This window comes from Accipiter gentilis, chromosome 2 (assembly GCF_929443795.1).
Source record: "Accipiter gentilis chromosome 2, bAccGen1.1, whole genome shotgun sequence".
NCBI lineage: Eukaryota > Metazoa > Chordata > Aves > Accipitriformes > Accipitridae > Astur > Astur gentilis.
Window position 1 is genome coordinate 25,691,231 of NC_064881.1, and position 13,246 is coordinate 25,704,476.

Genomic DNA, 13,246 nt, shown 5'->3' on the forward strand with positions numbered 1-13,246 from the left:
ACACACATATTCAAGGATAAAAAGGTCAACAGAAGGATATTTAGAAATAGCTGTTTCTAAGTCATCTTGTGAACAGGCATCCTAGAAGTCAAATTAATAGTTTCTGGTCTGTGCAGTGAGATATTTTTCTTTTAAAAAAATAGAATTCTAAATATGTTCTTTGGCAATGTGACTTAATGATAGATTTTTATATATAGGAACTATCTGCAAATAGTTGCCTGACTTTTTACACCAGTGTGCTACCAATCCAGTAGATAAATATTTAAACTGCCTGAGTATGGTGAAGCTTGTATAAATAGATGATTCATTTCCCATAAAGAAAATAATGTCTCTCTTCTCACACACTCATATGTCTCAGATTTCTTAAATATTAGCTCTTATTTTTGTTTGGCATAATCACCAGGAGAATGACTTCTGTGGTCATTAGGGTTTTATCAACATAATCTCACTTGTTCAATTAAAAATGATATAATTCCTTCCTGCATTCTAAATAGTGAATGTGGAAAGATACAGCTTACACTCAAGGTTTTGTGTGATTCTTCAAATACAGAATGATGCAAGTGGAGATGTGTTACTTTGAGCTGCTTCGGTTGTTCAACTTGCCAGCACATCAGCTAGTGCCACAGGACAATTTTATCAGCTGTGTCTCCTGTAAAGAGAGTGAAAAAGAGGAGCCAGAATTCAGATTTAGAGGTATGGTTTTTAGAGAAGTCTCTAGATTTCAAATGCAGTGATGAAATTAGGTTATGAAACAGTCTTTGCCGCTGTAACTTTATACGCAGTGTCAGCTCCTGTGAGGTGGTCAGTTTCCTTGAGAATTGAAGGGTTACTTTGAGTTTTGTTTAAATATACATTTATATACATGTAGTCCAAGTTCATTAGAAATTGTGTTGCTGCTAGCCCCGTCAGTGGAAAGAAGCATCCGTTTGTCATAATCTCATTGTCAGCTTCTTGCAGCAGACATGGCATTTTCTGTGAGTATGTTGTCATTCTCTGTTCTTTGCATATGCAACTGTTATAAAGACATGCTAGACAACTATGCTGAGATGATGGATTGAGCAGGTTATATTGTGAGATGGATGTTGTCTCCCAGGTTAATTTCATTTAGATCTTGGTTTGTCCATCTTTGTGCCAGCTCTTCACCGGAACCCTTCTTGTGAAAGGCTGTTGCAAGAAGCGCAGTTATTGCTTGCTCTGAGATGCAATACAAGAGGTTCTAAGGAACAGAGAGATCTTTACCACAAAAATTTCTGTTTGCAAGAAATGGTACCTTAATCCTGTCTGAAAGAACAGAGACTGAACAATTGCATACACTGAATGTACAGGACAGTAAAGCTTCATATGTATTATTTCAGGTTTAGGGTTGGTTCAAGACTTTCATTTTCATAGTCTGTCTGAATAATTAATTTATTTCTGTGTTGTCATCTGCCCAGGTTCATGGGAAATACTTAATAATTCAAGAAGGGTCTGAGCACTGCTTTTATGTGGTACTGCCTTTTTCAGTCTGGCACACAGTTTACATAAAATGCTTAAGTGTAGCATTATGGCTAGAAGATGAGCTGATCAGGAATAGACTTTATTAGCAAGTTCTGAAATGTTTCCCTTGCTTTTTCTGTGTCCATCTGGGCCCTGAGATAACTACAAAGTATGGATTTTTTGGTCCATTGTCATTAGTAGTTTGCAGGAACTAGGAAATGTTCTGTGACAGCAACAGCTTACATCAGAACAGGTTTCAGACTTTTGACTAAAGGCAGCGATGCCAAACCCAGCTACAGCAGTGCTCACTTCAGTAGTCTTTTTGTTATCTTGTAGTTATGTATTTTCTGCTTGTCAGATTGGGAAACACCTATAGTTATGAACATATCATTGTACTACTCTGGTATGTTATCTGCACAAGCCTGTACTCTCCTCTGGTATTGCAGTCTGACAGTTCCTAAGTGCTCTGTTAGAAGATTATTCTGATAATAGATCTGTTCCCTTCCAGGTAGAATGTCATGTTTACAGTTTGTTGAAAAGCAGACATTGGCTGGGTTATTTGGTGGATGCCACTTATCTTTGGTAGAATCATTAGTGGAATTCAGAGAACATTATGATCAGTGGAACTGCAAGATAAGACAAGTCCTCGATTTACAGTTTTGCTTTAGTAATGACAGCTCAAGCAGAAGGACTTGAAATATACTTAGTTGACCTAATCATGCTCTTGAGCTGCCTAGACATGGCATAGGATCAGGAACAAGTTGCTGCAGTTCAGAGTCTGGATGTCACAAGTTCTGCCATACAGTTTATAGTAATTTTCAGTCTTCTCCTGTCCAGAATTATCAGTGGTTTTGTTTTTTTTAAAGCCTGATATATTCCTGCAGTCATAAAAGCCATACCAATAGAAAGGACTATTAGCTGTCATCTGGCCTCATTCTGGTGTGCTTTACCTCACTTTACAGTGTACCCTGTGTGGAGGACAAACAGTTGATAACTTGAGAAAAGCAGAGGTTTCAATTATATTTGCCCAAAGGGGAGCATAGTTACTTTCATAACAATAACTAATTGAATAAAGAAGTCTCTTGTTATGTGATGTAACTTACTGGTAGTCAAGGCTGCCAGAGCCCAAATAGTATCATCTGTCCATGTAAAGTTACTCCAGTATCCCAAATGTGCAAGTAATCCAGTCATGTATCTAGAGTATTTTGCATCTGATTTGCCTACTAGATCTGATAGTGTGTTGTAGAATGGTATTTCAGGAGGTAATGCACTAGTGCAGCCATGGTTTTTTTACTTCCACTGTCCTGAAGAGACTGCAATTTGCCACACTCTGTATTCCATCAAGTCTCCAAAAAGAGCATGCTTACTCACCTGACAGTGACTCTGATCCTTGAGGATGTTTATCATATTTAGGAAGATATTTATCATCTTTAGGAATCCTATCGCCCACCTCCCAAACCTGTTCTGGAAGTTTTCACCTAACACAGGCTTTCAGATGTAAGGAGAATTGGGTGGAGCTGGAGTCATTCTTCCTTTTATACAGTATGGGATTACGAGGATTCATGCAGTATATGCAGAGCTCCAACAACCATGCTGTTTAAAAGACTTCTGAATTCACACATGTGAAGCATCTGTGTGCCCTCTGCAAGTTCTGTAATGACTGCAATGTTGTAAGAAAAGTATCTGTTGTTTATGTACCGAGTTTCACTACTGTAAATACTGTTTTGGGTTACTGAGATATGACTTTTTCTCACTACTATTTTACTAACTTTTAATGTTTATAATATACAAAATCAGGTTGCATACAACTATTTACTGTAAAATGTATCAGTTTTCTGGTGTTATGGATAGTCATGTTGTCTTCCTTTCAAGTAAAATAGCAAAATTAATTCTTGAAACGCATTAGTATTACAGACCTCTTCAACCCATTATACACATATTGATTCCTGATATTCTCAAAACCTCTGAGGAAAATGCCTTGCATTATTTTTCATCTTGGATTTTGCAAAACTGGAAATGGAAGGGATTAAAGGAACATCTCAGGATTTGGGAGGTTTTGCTTTTGTATCCGGGTTTCAAGTTGAGTATCCTCCACTTGGATAAATGCATTTTCTTGTTGTAAGTTGTCTTTTATCTAATATGGACGCAATTATTACATCTCAAACAAGAGCATTTGCATTGCAGGGAAGGGAAGCAAGTTTTTTAATCCTTCCTTTCCCTGTGTGTTAAAGGATGCTTTTTGCACAGCACCTCTTCTGCTAAATCTACTCTTTTCCCACATTAGATGCATAGTGGGACACTCAGTGACGTGAAGGGGGAGGGGAAGTAACAGAATTGATGTATTCATGTGAGAAAGTACTTGCGATGGAAGAGAATTGGGACACACACGTGCACACACTAGACAAATGTACATGCTAAGTAGAAAAAGCTGACCAGATTTTTAGGTTGACTGGATGGTATCCATTTACCAGTGATTTTGGAAACATTACTTTAACAAAAGAAATGTGGCTAGAAGTCCTTTCGGGGACTTATAATAATAATAATAATGAGTTTCAAGGAAGTTAGAGCAAGAAAATTTTGAGTGTGAGAAATATGTCTCAGTTCAAGTTTGAATTCTGTTGAATTTCTTGAAAACCCTTTTCACTTGCTGTTGCAGCAGTGGGTATTAGGCCATCATTTTGTCAGCAGAAAGTTGTTTTGCTGGAAACAGCCATTGAGGAGTCATGCACTGGTCTGCATTGGATTCTATGGGCAAAGCCACTGACTGTTAATAAGCTCTGTCTGGCAGCCAGGAAAGCAACAGGGAATGGAAAATACCAGCACAAAAAGAGAACCAGGAAAAAAGGGACAGACTGCTTTTTAGGGGTATGCTTTCTAAACCTAAAAAACATTGGTTTAAACCCAGTTTAAATACTTAGAGTTTCACTTTTTTTTCCCCCTCAAGGACAATGACTGAAGCTTGGTAAAGTCATGGGAGCAGAAGATACTCAAAGATGGAATCACATTTAGGTGTTTGGGAGGTGCAGGAGGATTTCCATGAATCTGACATGCTTCTTAAAAATAATGTATGTGCATGGATGTTTGAGTGGTTCCTTTACAGATAATTTATATTTACTTCAGTCTCCAAAAGGTCCATCTCTAAGATAACAAAACAGAGACGGGAGAGGTAACGTGTGAAGTGTGCCCTAGTGGAATACAAGAAGCCTCAGGAAAATTCCCTCAGACCACAGTGTTTTCTTTCTCCTGTTTCCAGTTTATTGTTCCTTTTTATCATCTTCCTTTCCTTTTTGCCTCTAAAAAAAGTTCCTTTTCACCAAAAGTTGTAAGAATGCAGTGAGAGTAAGAGAGATGGGTTGGGTTAAGTATAGTTACAGTATACTTGAACATGAATGTGTAGGATGCAAGTGAGCTGGCTAGATAGAAGCAGATGCCTTTGCTTCCTTATTCTGTTTAGTGTCTCATGCACTTTCAAGGTAAGTTAATCCACAGAGATACTGTGTCTAGACTGTGGACTTGCTGTAGAGAAGGAGAACCTGAAGCTACAGAGGCTTGGGAACTTCCAGGATAGGCTGCTTGTGGAAAGATTTGGAAGTTTTAGTCTCTGAGTCAGGGGCAATTAATTGTACTGTAGAGTCTCAACTCCCAAAGAGGTGTTGGAAATGATCAACTGTTTTCCTGAAGAGTATAATTATAGAGATTTTTTTTATGTAGAAAATATCTGCTGCTCAGACCTAATAAGGCTTGCAAATGCACATTATCCCGGTGTGGGATTCATAACTTATAATGAAGTTGGTTTTGTAGGTTTGTAATATCTGCTGGTCTTCTCAGTTCCCGTGGAGAATGATTGAGATACTTAAGAGGAAATGTAAGAAAGCTTTTGGTTGTTCTTTCTTTTAAACGAACCTCCAGAAAGAAGAATTGCTCCTAATACTGAGTTGTTACTTGACTTCAAAGTTGTTTATTCCTATTATTAAAAATTGAGTTGTTTTTGAAGATTTACTAAAGCAAGATCACCTATGCCATTACCCACCTAAACTCCTTGTCCAATCCTGCCATGTTCGTGGCTTCAGGATGTAATTTAAAGCGTGCGAAGTTTTATTGTCAGCAGTTCAAACCACTTTACTTTCTTTGTGGTGTTCTCTATTTGGTTCCTCAAGCATTCTAAGAAACCTGATCTTCTTTCTTATGTGCAGATTTTGAAATGAAGTTTTATACATATGTGGCAAAGCCAATAGTATGACAGTAATACTGTAATGTTGGTACATCATAAATCTTAAAATTTGCATTTGGAGCCTCAAATCTCGCTCCTGACAAGCTTATAACTCTAATGATCAGTCAGAGAGTTAATGCATTGTGACTATCCCATTGTTTGCTTTCTAGCTTAACAAATGGCGGCACAGTGTGTAACAAAGGTGGAGCTGACTATTGCCTGCACCAATCTCTTGGATAAAGATGTTGGTTCCAAGTCAGACCCGCTGTGTGTGCTTCTCCAGAACACGAGTGGTCAGCAGTGGTATGAGGTACAGTGTGATGCTTCTCATGAATCTGCTAAAAACACAGTCTAACTTGTTGGACCTTCTAAAATGCTGGCGTGTATGATTTTGTTAAAATATTTTAATTATATACCAGCACCTCTGAGTACTCTTCATTAGATTATGTCTATAATAGTTATACAGGCAGCACACTAATAATCGTTTTCTAATAAATATTTACACCTGTTTGATTTTTAGCACTGTTCCCCCAGCCATGTGTGGACCAACAGAAGAAGCCTTCTCAGTGCTTAAATGTGCTTTTATAAGTACAGTGCTCCAAAACTAGGGTCTCATCCTGGATTTGACATTATCAACGTTCTTATTTAACATTCTTATGTTAGTCTTCCATATACAGGAATAGGTACTCCTTATAGGGAGCAAAGAAAAACAGGTCCTCAAGTATCTCTGACTTACAACAGTGGGTTTTATAATATAATGTGGTTATTTATATTTGATGGAAGGTTTGCAGGAAGATACAGCTTTATACTTTATAGTAAGAAGAACTTTTGAAAGTTTCTAATAAAATGTTATTCGATTGGAGTACTTGTTTGGTTGGTGAAATACTGGATGAAGTGATATCTTTCTAATTGCAGGTTGATCGCACAGAAAGAGTTAAGAATTCCTTGAACCCAAAGTTTGCCAAGAAATTCCTAATTGATTACTATTTTGAGCTTGTTCAGAAACTTAAGTTTGGAATATATGACATTGATAACAAAACCTTTGATCTGAATGATGATGACTTCTTAGGAGAATTTGAGTGTACACTGGGACAGGTAAGTATGCAGATGATTTTCCTTAGAATTAAGAAAATGTAAGTTACTGCAAATCATTAACCACTTTTACCTTAAATTTATCACTATGTTCTTGTGTAGTTGGGGTACTCCTAAGCTGAATAGGATTCCCTTCATTTGTGTTTTCAAGCCTCTTTATTTGCAAAAGGTCTTGAGATGATGCCCTGAAATGTAGTCTAGGATGGTGACTGTCCAAATTGCTGTCTGAAAGTAAGTGGACAGTCAATGAGCACAAAGTAATAATTTCTGTTTATTTACTCTAAGACTCAAATTATTATTTTTATGCTCCACAGAAAGACAATTGGTATTTAGCAGCATAAGAGTGTTCACAAGGGCCATGTTAACCTTATAATTTGCTTTCCGCTCAAGGCTAGCAGTGATTCTGGTTGTGCTAACTGTTGATGTCACTCACATTTCCCTGCCAAATTCTGCTATTGGTGCTATCATAATGGGGCAGCTTCTTTTCAACTTGTTATTTCTAGTAGATCCGTTGAAGGCACTTCTCAGGAGAGTCTTCTTGGGTTTCTTCCTCCCCTGTGTCTAAAGTATTTTTATTTTAAGTGCATTATGAAGATGGAGGCATTGTGAAATGAAATTCAGTAACAATGTAAAATTAATCATTCATTCTTTAAGTAAAGAAGGACCTGTAGAATGAGTAGACACCCTTCTGATAAAGCATTGCCTGAAGAGGATAAAGCAAAATCAACTGGATACATGGCAGGGGAGATTGATGTTTGTTTGTGTGACAAATACTGTGTTTATAAATCTGTTTGCTGAAGCTGTTATGAGATATGGCTTGCATGTGTTTGAATGGTATGTGTGAAAAACTTAGGAACAATTTGAGATTGGAACTTAAGGTATTGCATTTGCCCATGTATGTATATCATGTTACTAGAAGACATTTTATTTCATATTGCTCCTGAAACTCTGCATGTGTTCATCTGCATAAGTATTTTAAAATTTTGAAGTGTATCAAGTATTACCTATTTATTCATAGGGCATCATGGGAAGTAAATGTAATGTTGTCATCTTCATGATAAAGGAAACATTCCTAAAATGAAAATACTTAACCATCTCATTTCATTCCTTTGAAAATCTATGAAATTGTGCTAATAATGCTTGATACTCAAATTTTGTCTTGGCAGGTAGTTTCTAGCAGGACTCTAACAAAACCATTAGTGCTGAAAAATGGCAGACCTGCTGGAAGAGGAAGTATTACGGTAAGACAATAAATCTCCTTAGCATTTATCCTTAAATGTTTTTGTGGCTTTTTTTTTTTTTTTTTTAGTTAGTTAGTTAGTGGCTTGAACACAGTGAGTCTAATGTACTGTGCTGTAAAAAGTATCTTAAAGCATTTTTTCTTTCCCTTCACTAATATTTCTTTGTTATCCAAAAGGAGAGCAGCCCACTTTCTGCATCTATAAGTCTCATTGCATCCATCAAAATAATTAGGGCATCTGATGTGCTACTGTTTGGGCAGTATCTTTGTCAGTGTCATCATCTAGTGAATCCCAATGCCAAATCAAATTGTTCTTCCCTCCCCCCACCCCATTTTTTAATGCTTCATTTGTGAGCAAACTTCTATATTTTTTTTTATGGACCTGTCATAGGAGTGTTGAGAATATGAGAAAACAATGTAGTTCCTGAATACAAAATGAGTATTTTGTTTGCCTATCTAGATTACAGCAGAAGAAGTGAAGGATAACAGGGTGGTTGTATTGGAAGTAGAAGCAAGGAAACTGGACAATAAGGTATCTGTGTGATTGCAGTTCCTTTTGATACAGTAATAAAATCAGAATCTTGTCAAAACAGGAAACATTAAAACGTTCATTCCTACTTTTTGCTGAAATAATGAAATCCATTAAGGTTTTTCTTATACCAAAAAAAGAAATTGAAGAAAGATTTGCTTCAGAGTAACTTCATTGACCATTTTGAAATGAATTGTAATGTATTTCTAAATAAGACAAGTGCATTGCAGGTATAGTCTGTGAATGGCATGCTTCCATTTAAATGTAAATCTTTACATTTAATCATAAAGATAAGGAAGTTTTGGTATATCCATTGGTTTGAATAGCTGTATATATGATTACCCGTTAGCTCTCTGAAGTAAATGGTGAAGAGTATACTTGGAGTGTATAAATCTGTTACGTTAAATATTTTGGGGCAGGATAAAATTACTGTATTTAGAAAGACTTTTAGAAGGAAAATTAAAAAAAAATTGGTAATGGAAAAAATGTTATCATTTTTCCCAGTCAATTTAATGATACTTTTCTGAACTGGATGAAATCCTTAGTTTCCTAACTATCCATCACGGTATTTATTTGTATAAGTATTCTTTTGCTTGAACTGTCAGGTATTTACTGCGTGGACATTACAGAACTTTTATCCTAAATTGATGGACATGCCCTGTTTTCTTTCTCTCTTTCACAGGTGGTAATATAATCAGACTAGAGCTTTTTCATCCAAAGCTTTTGTTCCCTGAATATTTAGTTTACTTTTTGTTAAGCTAAGCATGTTTTAACTAGCATTTAGTGGCATTCATGCCACAGGCTGTTCTGGGATAATTACATGTTCTTTAAATACAGGACTTTTTTGGAAAGTCAGATCCTTATCTGGAATTCCACAAGCAGACTGCAGATGGAAACTGGGTGATGGTTCACAGAACAGAGGTAGGATATGTTCAGTCAACAACCTAGAGCTTAATATCATTTGATTTCCAGTGTGTCACAGCACTAGAGGTACAGTGTCTTAGAAAAAGAAGAGAATGATCTGGCAGTTGACATGCAGACCAGTTAGAAACCACCTCTGCTCTTCCACTGATTTTTCTCATAGAACAGGAAGTCTACCTTACTCTGATTCTGATGTGTGCTATCTTATTTTAAAGGAAAATACCTTTTTTTTTTTTTAAAAAAAACTTTCTGCCATCCAGAAGAAAACAAATGTTTTTGAAAAGGTACTGCATACTCTTACAGGGACATTTGTCTCGGTGCTATTCTGAGGGTAGAGCTTGGGCATTCCTATGACTGCTGTTCTTATGTCAGTGTCACCTCGCAGTACTGTTTACTAATAAATGTAATCATACCGAACGGTTGCATAGCAAGGGCAACTCAAGGATTATGCTGAGTGAGGGAAAACATGCTTGAGCAGCAGCCTTCCACCCAGGAGGAGGTGCAGAGGTCCCGTGACAAGTGACAGGGTAGGAGTAGGTTCAAAATGTCTCACTGTAGTGGAAGCTCAGGCCCTAGTCACAACTGAGGTACTACTGTGTGCATTTGAAGTGATGACTGTATTAATTTTGAAGCATGGATGTTGAAGAAGTATAAATCCTTTTTGTGTCAGATTTATAAAATAGTATCTCTCGTGAGGTGCTTCTTCTGCATAAAATGTGTCTTTTCCATGAGAATTTCAGTCATCTTCAATTTCAGTAATGAATCCAGAATTCGCTGTTCCAGCCTAGAACTGGCTGGAGGATTAGTTCTTTATGTTACAGATTTTAAAAACCTTTTTATGTTACTAACTTTTATTTAGTATATTCATTTTCAAAAGAGAGGTTTCTTTCACTGCACTCCTACAGTGCTGGAAGTATTACTATTATTAGGTAGTATTAATTAAGTATTGCTTGTTGTGTGTAGTTTCCTGTACTTTATAGTATCATTATTTGGTGTATTGAGTGTATTACAGATACTTTCTTGTTGACAAATTCTGAAGATCCTTCAGTATTATTCTTAAATATCACTTATTTAGCATTCAGCCTGGGAGACCTTTTATCCTCATGCACTGTTTCTGCTTAACCATACCATGAATTTCTTGAGAGGGAGTATTTCGATAAGTGGCATTTCAGAATAAATATAAGCTGGAGTGAATTGTAATCTCCAGAGTATTGATGTATTCAGAAGTTCCAATGTAATCTTTTTCCATGTTTTTTTGGTAAGTCACACTGTTATATATGTTTTTGTGCACGTATATATGTGTGTGCTTATTAAAAAAAAAAAGTCAGTGTTTATGTAAAGATTAATTTTTTGCAGTGTAGTAGCTGAATGATATAGTAGATCACAGTGCAGTCTAGAAAAATACAGAGTTGAAAGATACCATCTCTTTTGGAGAATTATATTGCATGTTAAGAATGTTTAGTTTGTTTATATGCTGTATGTTAGGATTTTGATCACAGAAAGTGATTGACAGCAACATTAGTCAACTGGTTTTGCTTACAACATTCATGGCATGAAGGTATTAGCCATTATGATGACTATTTCCACTCTTGTGAACAATACTATTCTGTCTTTTCTTTTTTTTTTTTTTTTTTTTTCCACAGGTTATTAAAAACAACCTGAATCCTGTTTGGAGGCCCTTTAAAATCTCTCTCAATTCTCTGTGTTACAGTGACATGGATAAGTCAATTAAGGTAATGTATATGAAATGTGTGCATAAATTACTGCATTGAAAAAATTTGAATATGTAATAAATGGAAGTTGTGTTATTCTATTGCCTCTTTTTGTTTCAAATTGAATTGAAAGTATTGGGTTTCTTATTCTTACTTGAAACTCACAGATATATGCATGTTTCAGGGAAAAAAATATATTTCACATTAGTGATGCATCATGTGGTAAAAGTTGGTCTTTGAAAGTCTGGGAAACCAGTTGAATGCAAGTAGCGTTGAAATGTCCAATTCAGTTTTGTATTTGGATTATACAGTTTTAGTGTTGCATCAGCCAATATTGGTGGTATTAAGATACTGTATAGTGAAAGATGCATGATAAAGGCTAGAATATGCTTTGTTCTATGTTATGGATTTGTTAATACTTTGGTACTGGTGCAACAGGTAACACTAAAGAAATTCGTAATATACTACCTCATACAATTAGTTACACTTAATATACTTGCTGAGATAAGATGGGAACCAGATGTCTCTTGTGGATACCAGATGTAGCGACTTTTTCTGCTCAGATAAAACTGAGCTTTCTGTTGGAAAGTCAGCCAAACCTGTGAAATGATAGTTCTACCAGGACTGGTCTTTAACTCTTTGTATCTTCAAATCTTATCTTGAATAAGTTATGTTTAACTTCTGAATGTTTTTCTTCAGGAATTCCCTTCAGGGGTGGAATTGAAGCTAAACAACCAATCAAAATGCCATTTATAAGTTATTATGAACATGTTAGGAGCCTGGAATTTTAGCATTTGAAAAAAACCAAACCCACCAACCAGTTTAATTGCTGTTCTTCCTCTGGGAAGGAAAAATGAGAGCATGATCTGCATGTGACAGGTATTAGTCATATGACTTGAGGCAGTCCTGGAAAAAGCTTAAGAGCCATAGGGATCTGGGTGTTACAAGCACCTGTATAGATTTAACTACATAATTACAGAGCAGACTAATGAACAACTTTACAAGCCCAGAACGTGCTTCCCTTACTGCTTCTGTGTTTTTTCCTTCTCATTCCTTTCTGCATCCCTTTTCCCCAAAATAGCTGTAACAGGTCTTACATCTCCATATACTGTAAACATATTTTTCTTTTTCAGTAAACAGCCATACTAAAACTATAGACCATTGATTAAAATATATCTGTTGAGGTGGAGTCATTCTCAGCTCTGTCGTCATTTTAATAGTCTGTTCTTTGGAATCTTACCTTAGAAGTGTAGGTTTATTTCCAGCAGAAGTAGATTTTACTTGGAGTTGTTACGGACTTGCAGACAGACATTAGGATTATGTTTTGTCTTAGAAATCTGGGAGCTATCACTTCAAACATTAAAATGCAGACAGAATTATATTGTAATGTTGTTGAAGGATTAAACAATACTCTTAACACTTTTATATGCGCACAGTTGCATACGTAATGGGCTATTTGTCATAGTAAGTAAACCCAACAACTTTTCCGTAATGAGTGGCTTTTCACCTATTTAATGGCTTAGTTTGTGTATCCCCAGCAATGCACAAACCAAGTTGATTCTTTATCTTTTAGACTTATTGCTATATTCCATGTGAGTGTATTTGCAGTCAGTGAAGTTTTTCTGTCTTGAAAATGTGAGCCTTTCATCTGGAGCAAGCATGCCTGGTTCTGCTGGGGAAAACATATGTGCAATTTTATCACATAGTTCCCTAGTGGTACTGTGTGTCCATGAGAGCATACCTGGAACAAAAGAAGTATTTCTATCTTGCCTGGATTAAGTATTGAAAATTGGCTTAGATGGGTCACATATACCAAGCAAGACAAACTTTGATCCCTTTGAAAGGAAGAAGAAATAACTGTGCTAACTGTGAACAAGTATCATAACTGTTGGCTCAGGAAATGTCTTCAGTTTTAAATTTCAGGTACTGAGGCACTTGGCTGAGTATTTGATTGGCTTGATTTATGGCATTCAAAAGAATTTACATAGTATCTGCCATGAACTTTAGTCTTTTGGTTCTGTGGCTGCTTGTGTGAATTTTAAGTTGCTATTGAGTGCATGTGCATG

The 13,246-nt window shown here is 36.3% G+C and overlaps 1 protein-coding gene across 6 annotated transcripts in view; it reads left to right on the forward strand.

Annotated features, from left to right (window-relative positions):
* Positions 1-13,246, forward strand: part of CPNE3 (copine 3) — a 32,188-nt gene that overhangs the window by 4,733 nt on the left and 14,209 nt on the right. For 3 of the 6 annotated variants that reach the window (XM_049819309.1, XM_049819285.1, XM_049819319.1), the window contains exons 2-7: positions 5,857-5,996; positions 6,602-6,781; positions 7,945-8,019; positions 8,479-8,550; positions 9,385-9,468; positions 11,112-11,201. In XM_049819309.1, the coding sequence (XP_049675266.1) occupies positions 5,865-5,996; positions 6,602-6,781; positions 7,945-8,019; positions 8,479-8,550; positions 9,385-9,468; positions 11,112-11,201 (633 nt within the window). In that variant the 5' untranslated portion in view covers positions 5,857-5,864. Of the gene's footprint in view, positions 1-550; positions 694-3,587; positions 4,542-5,856; positions 5,997-6,601; positions 6,782-7,944; positions 8,020-8,478; positions 8,551-9,384; positions 9,469-11,111; positions 11,202-13,246 lie in introns of those variants that run through there. The other 3 variants (XM_049819295.1, XM_049819276.1, XM_049819302.1) reach the window with 2 other exon arrangements.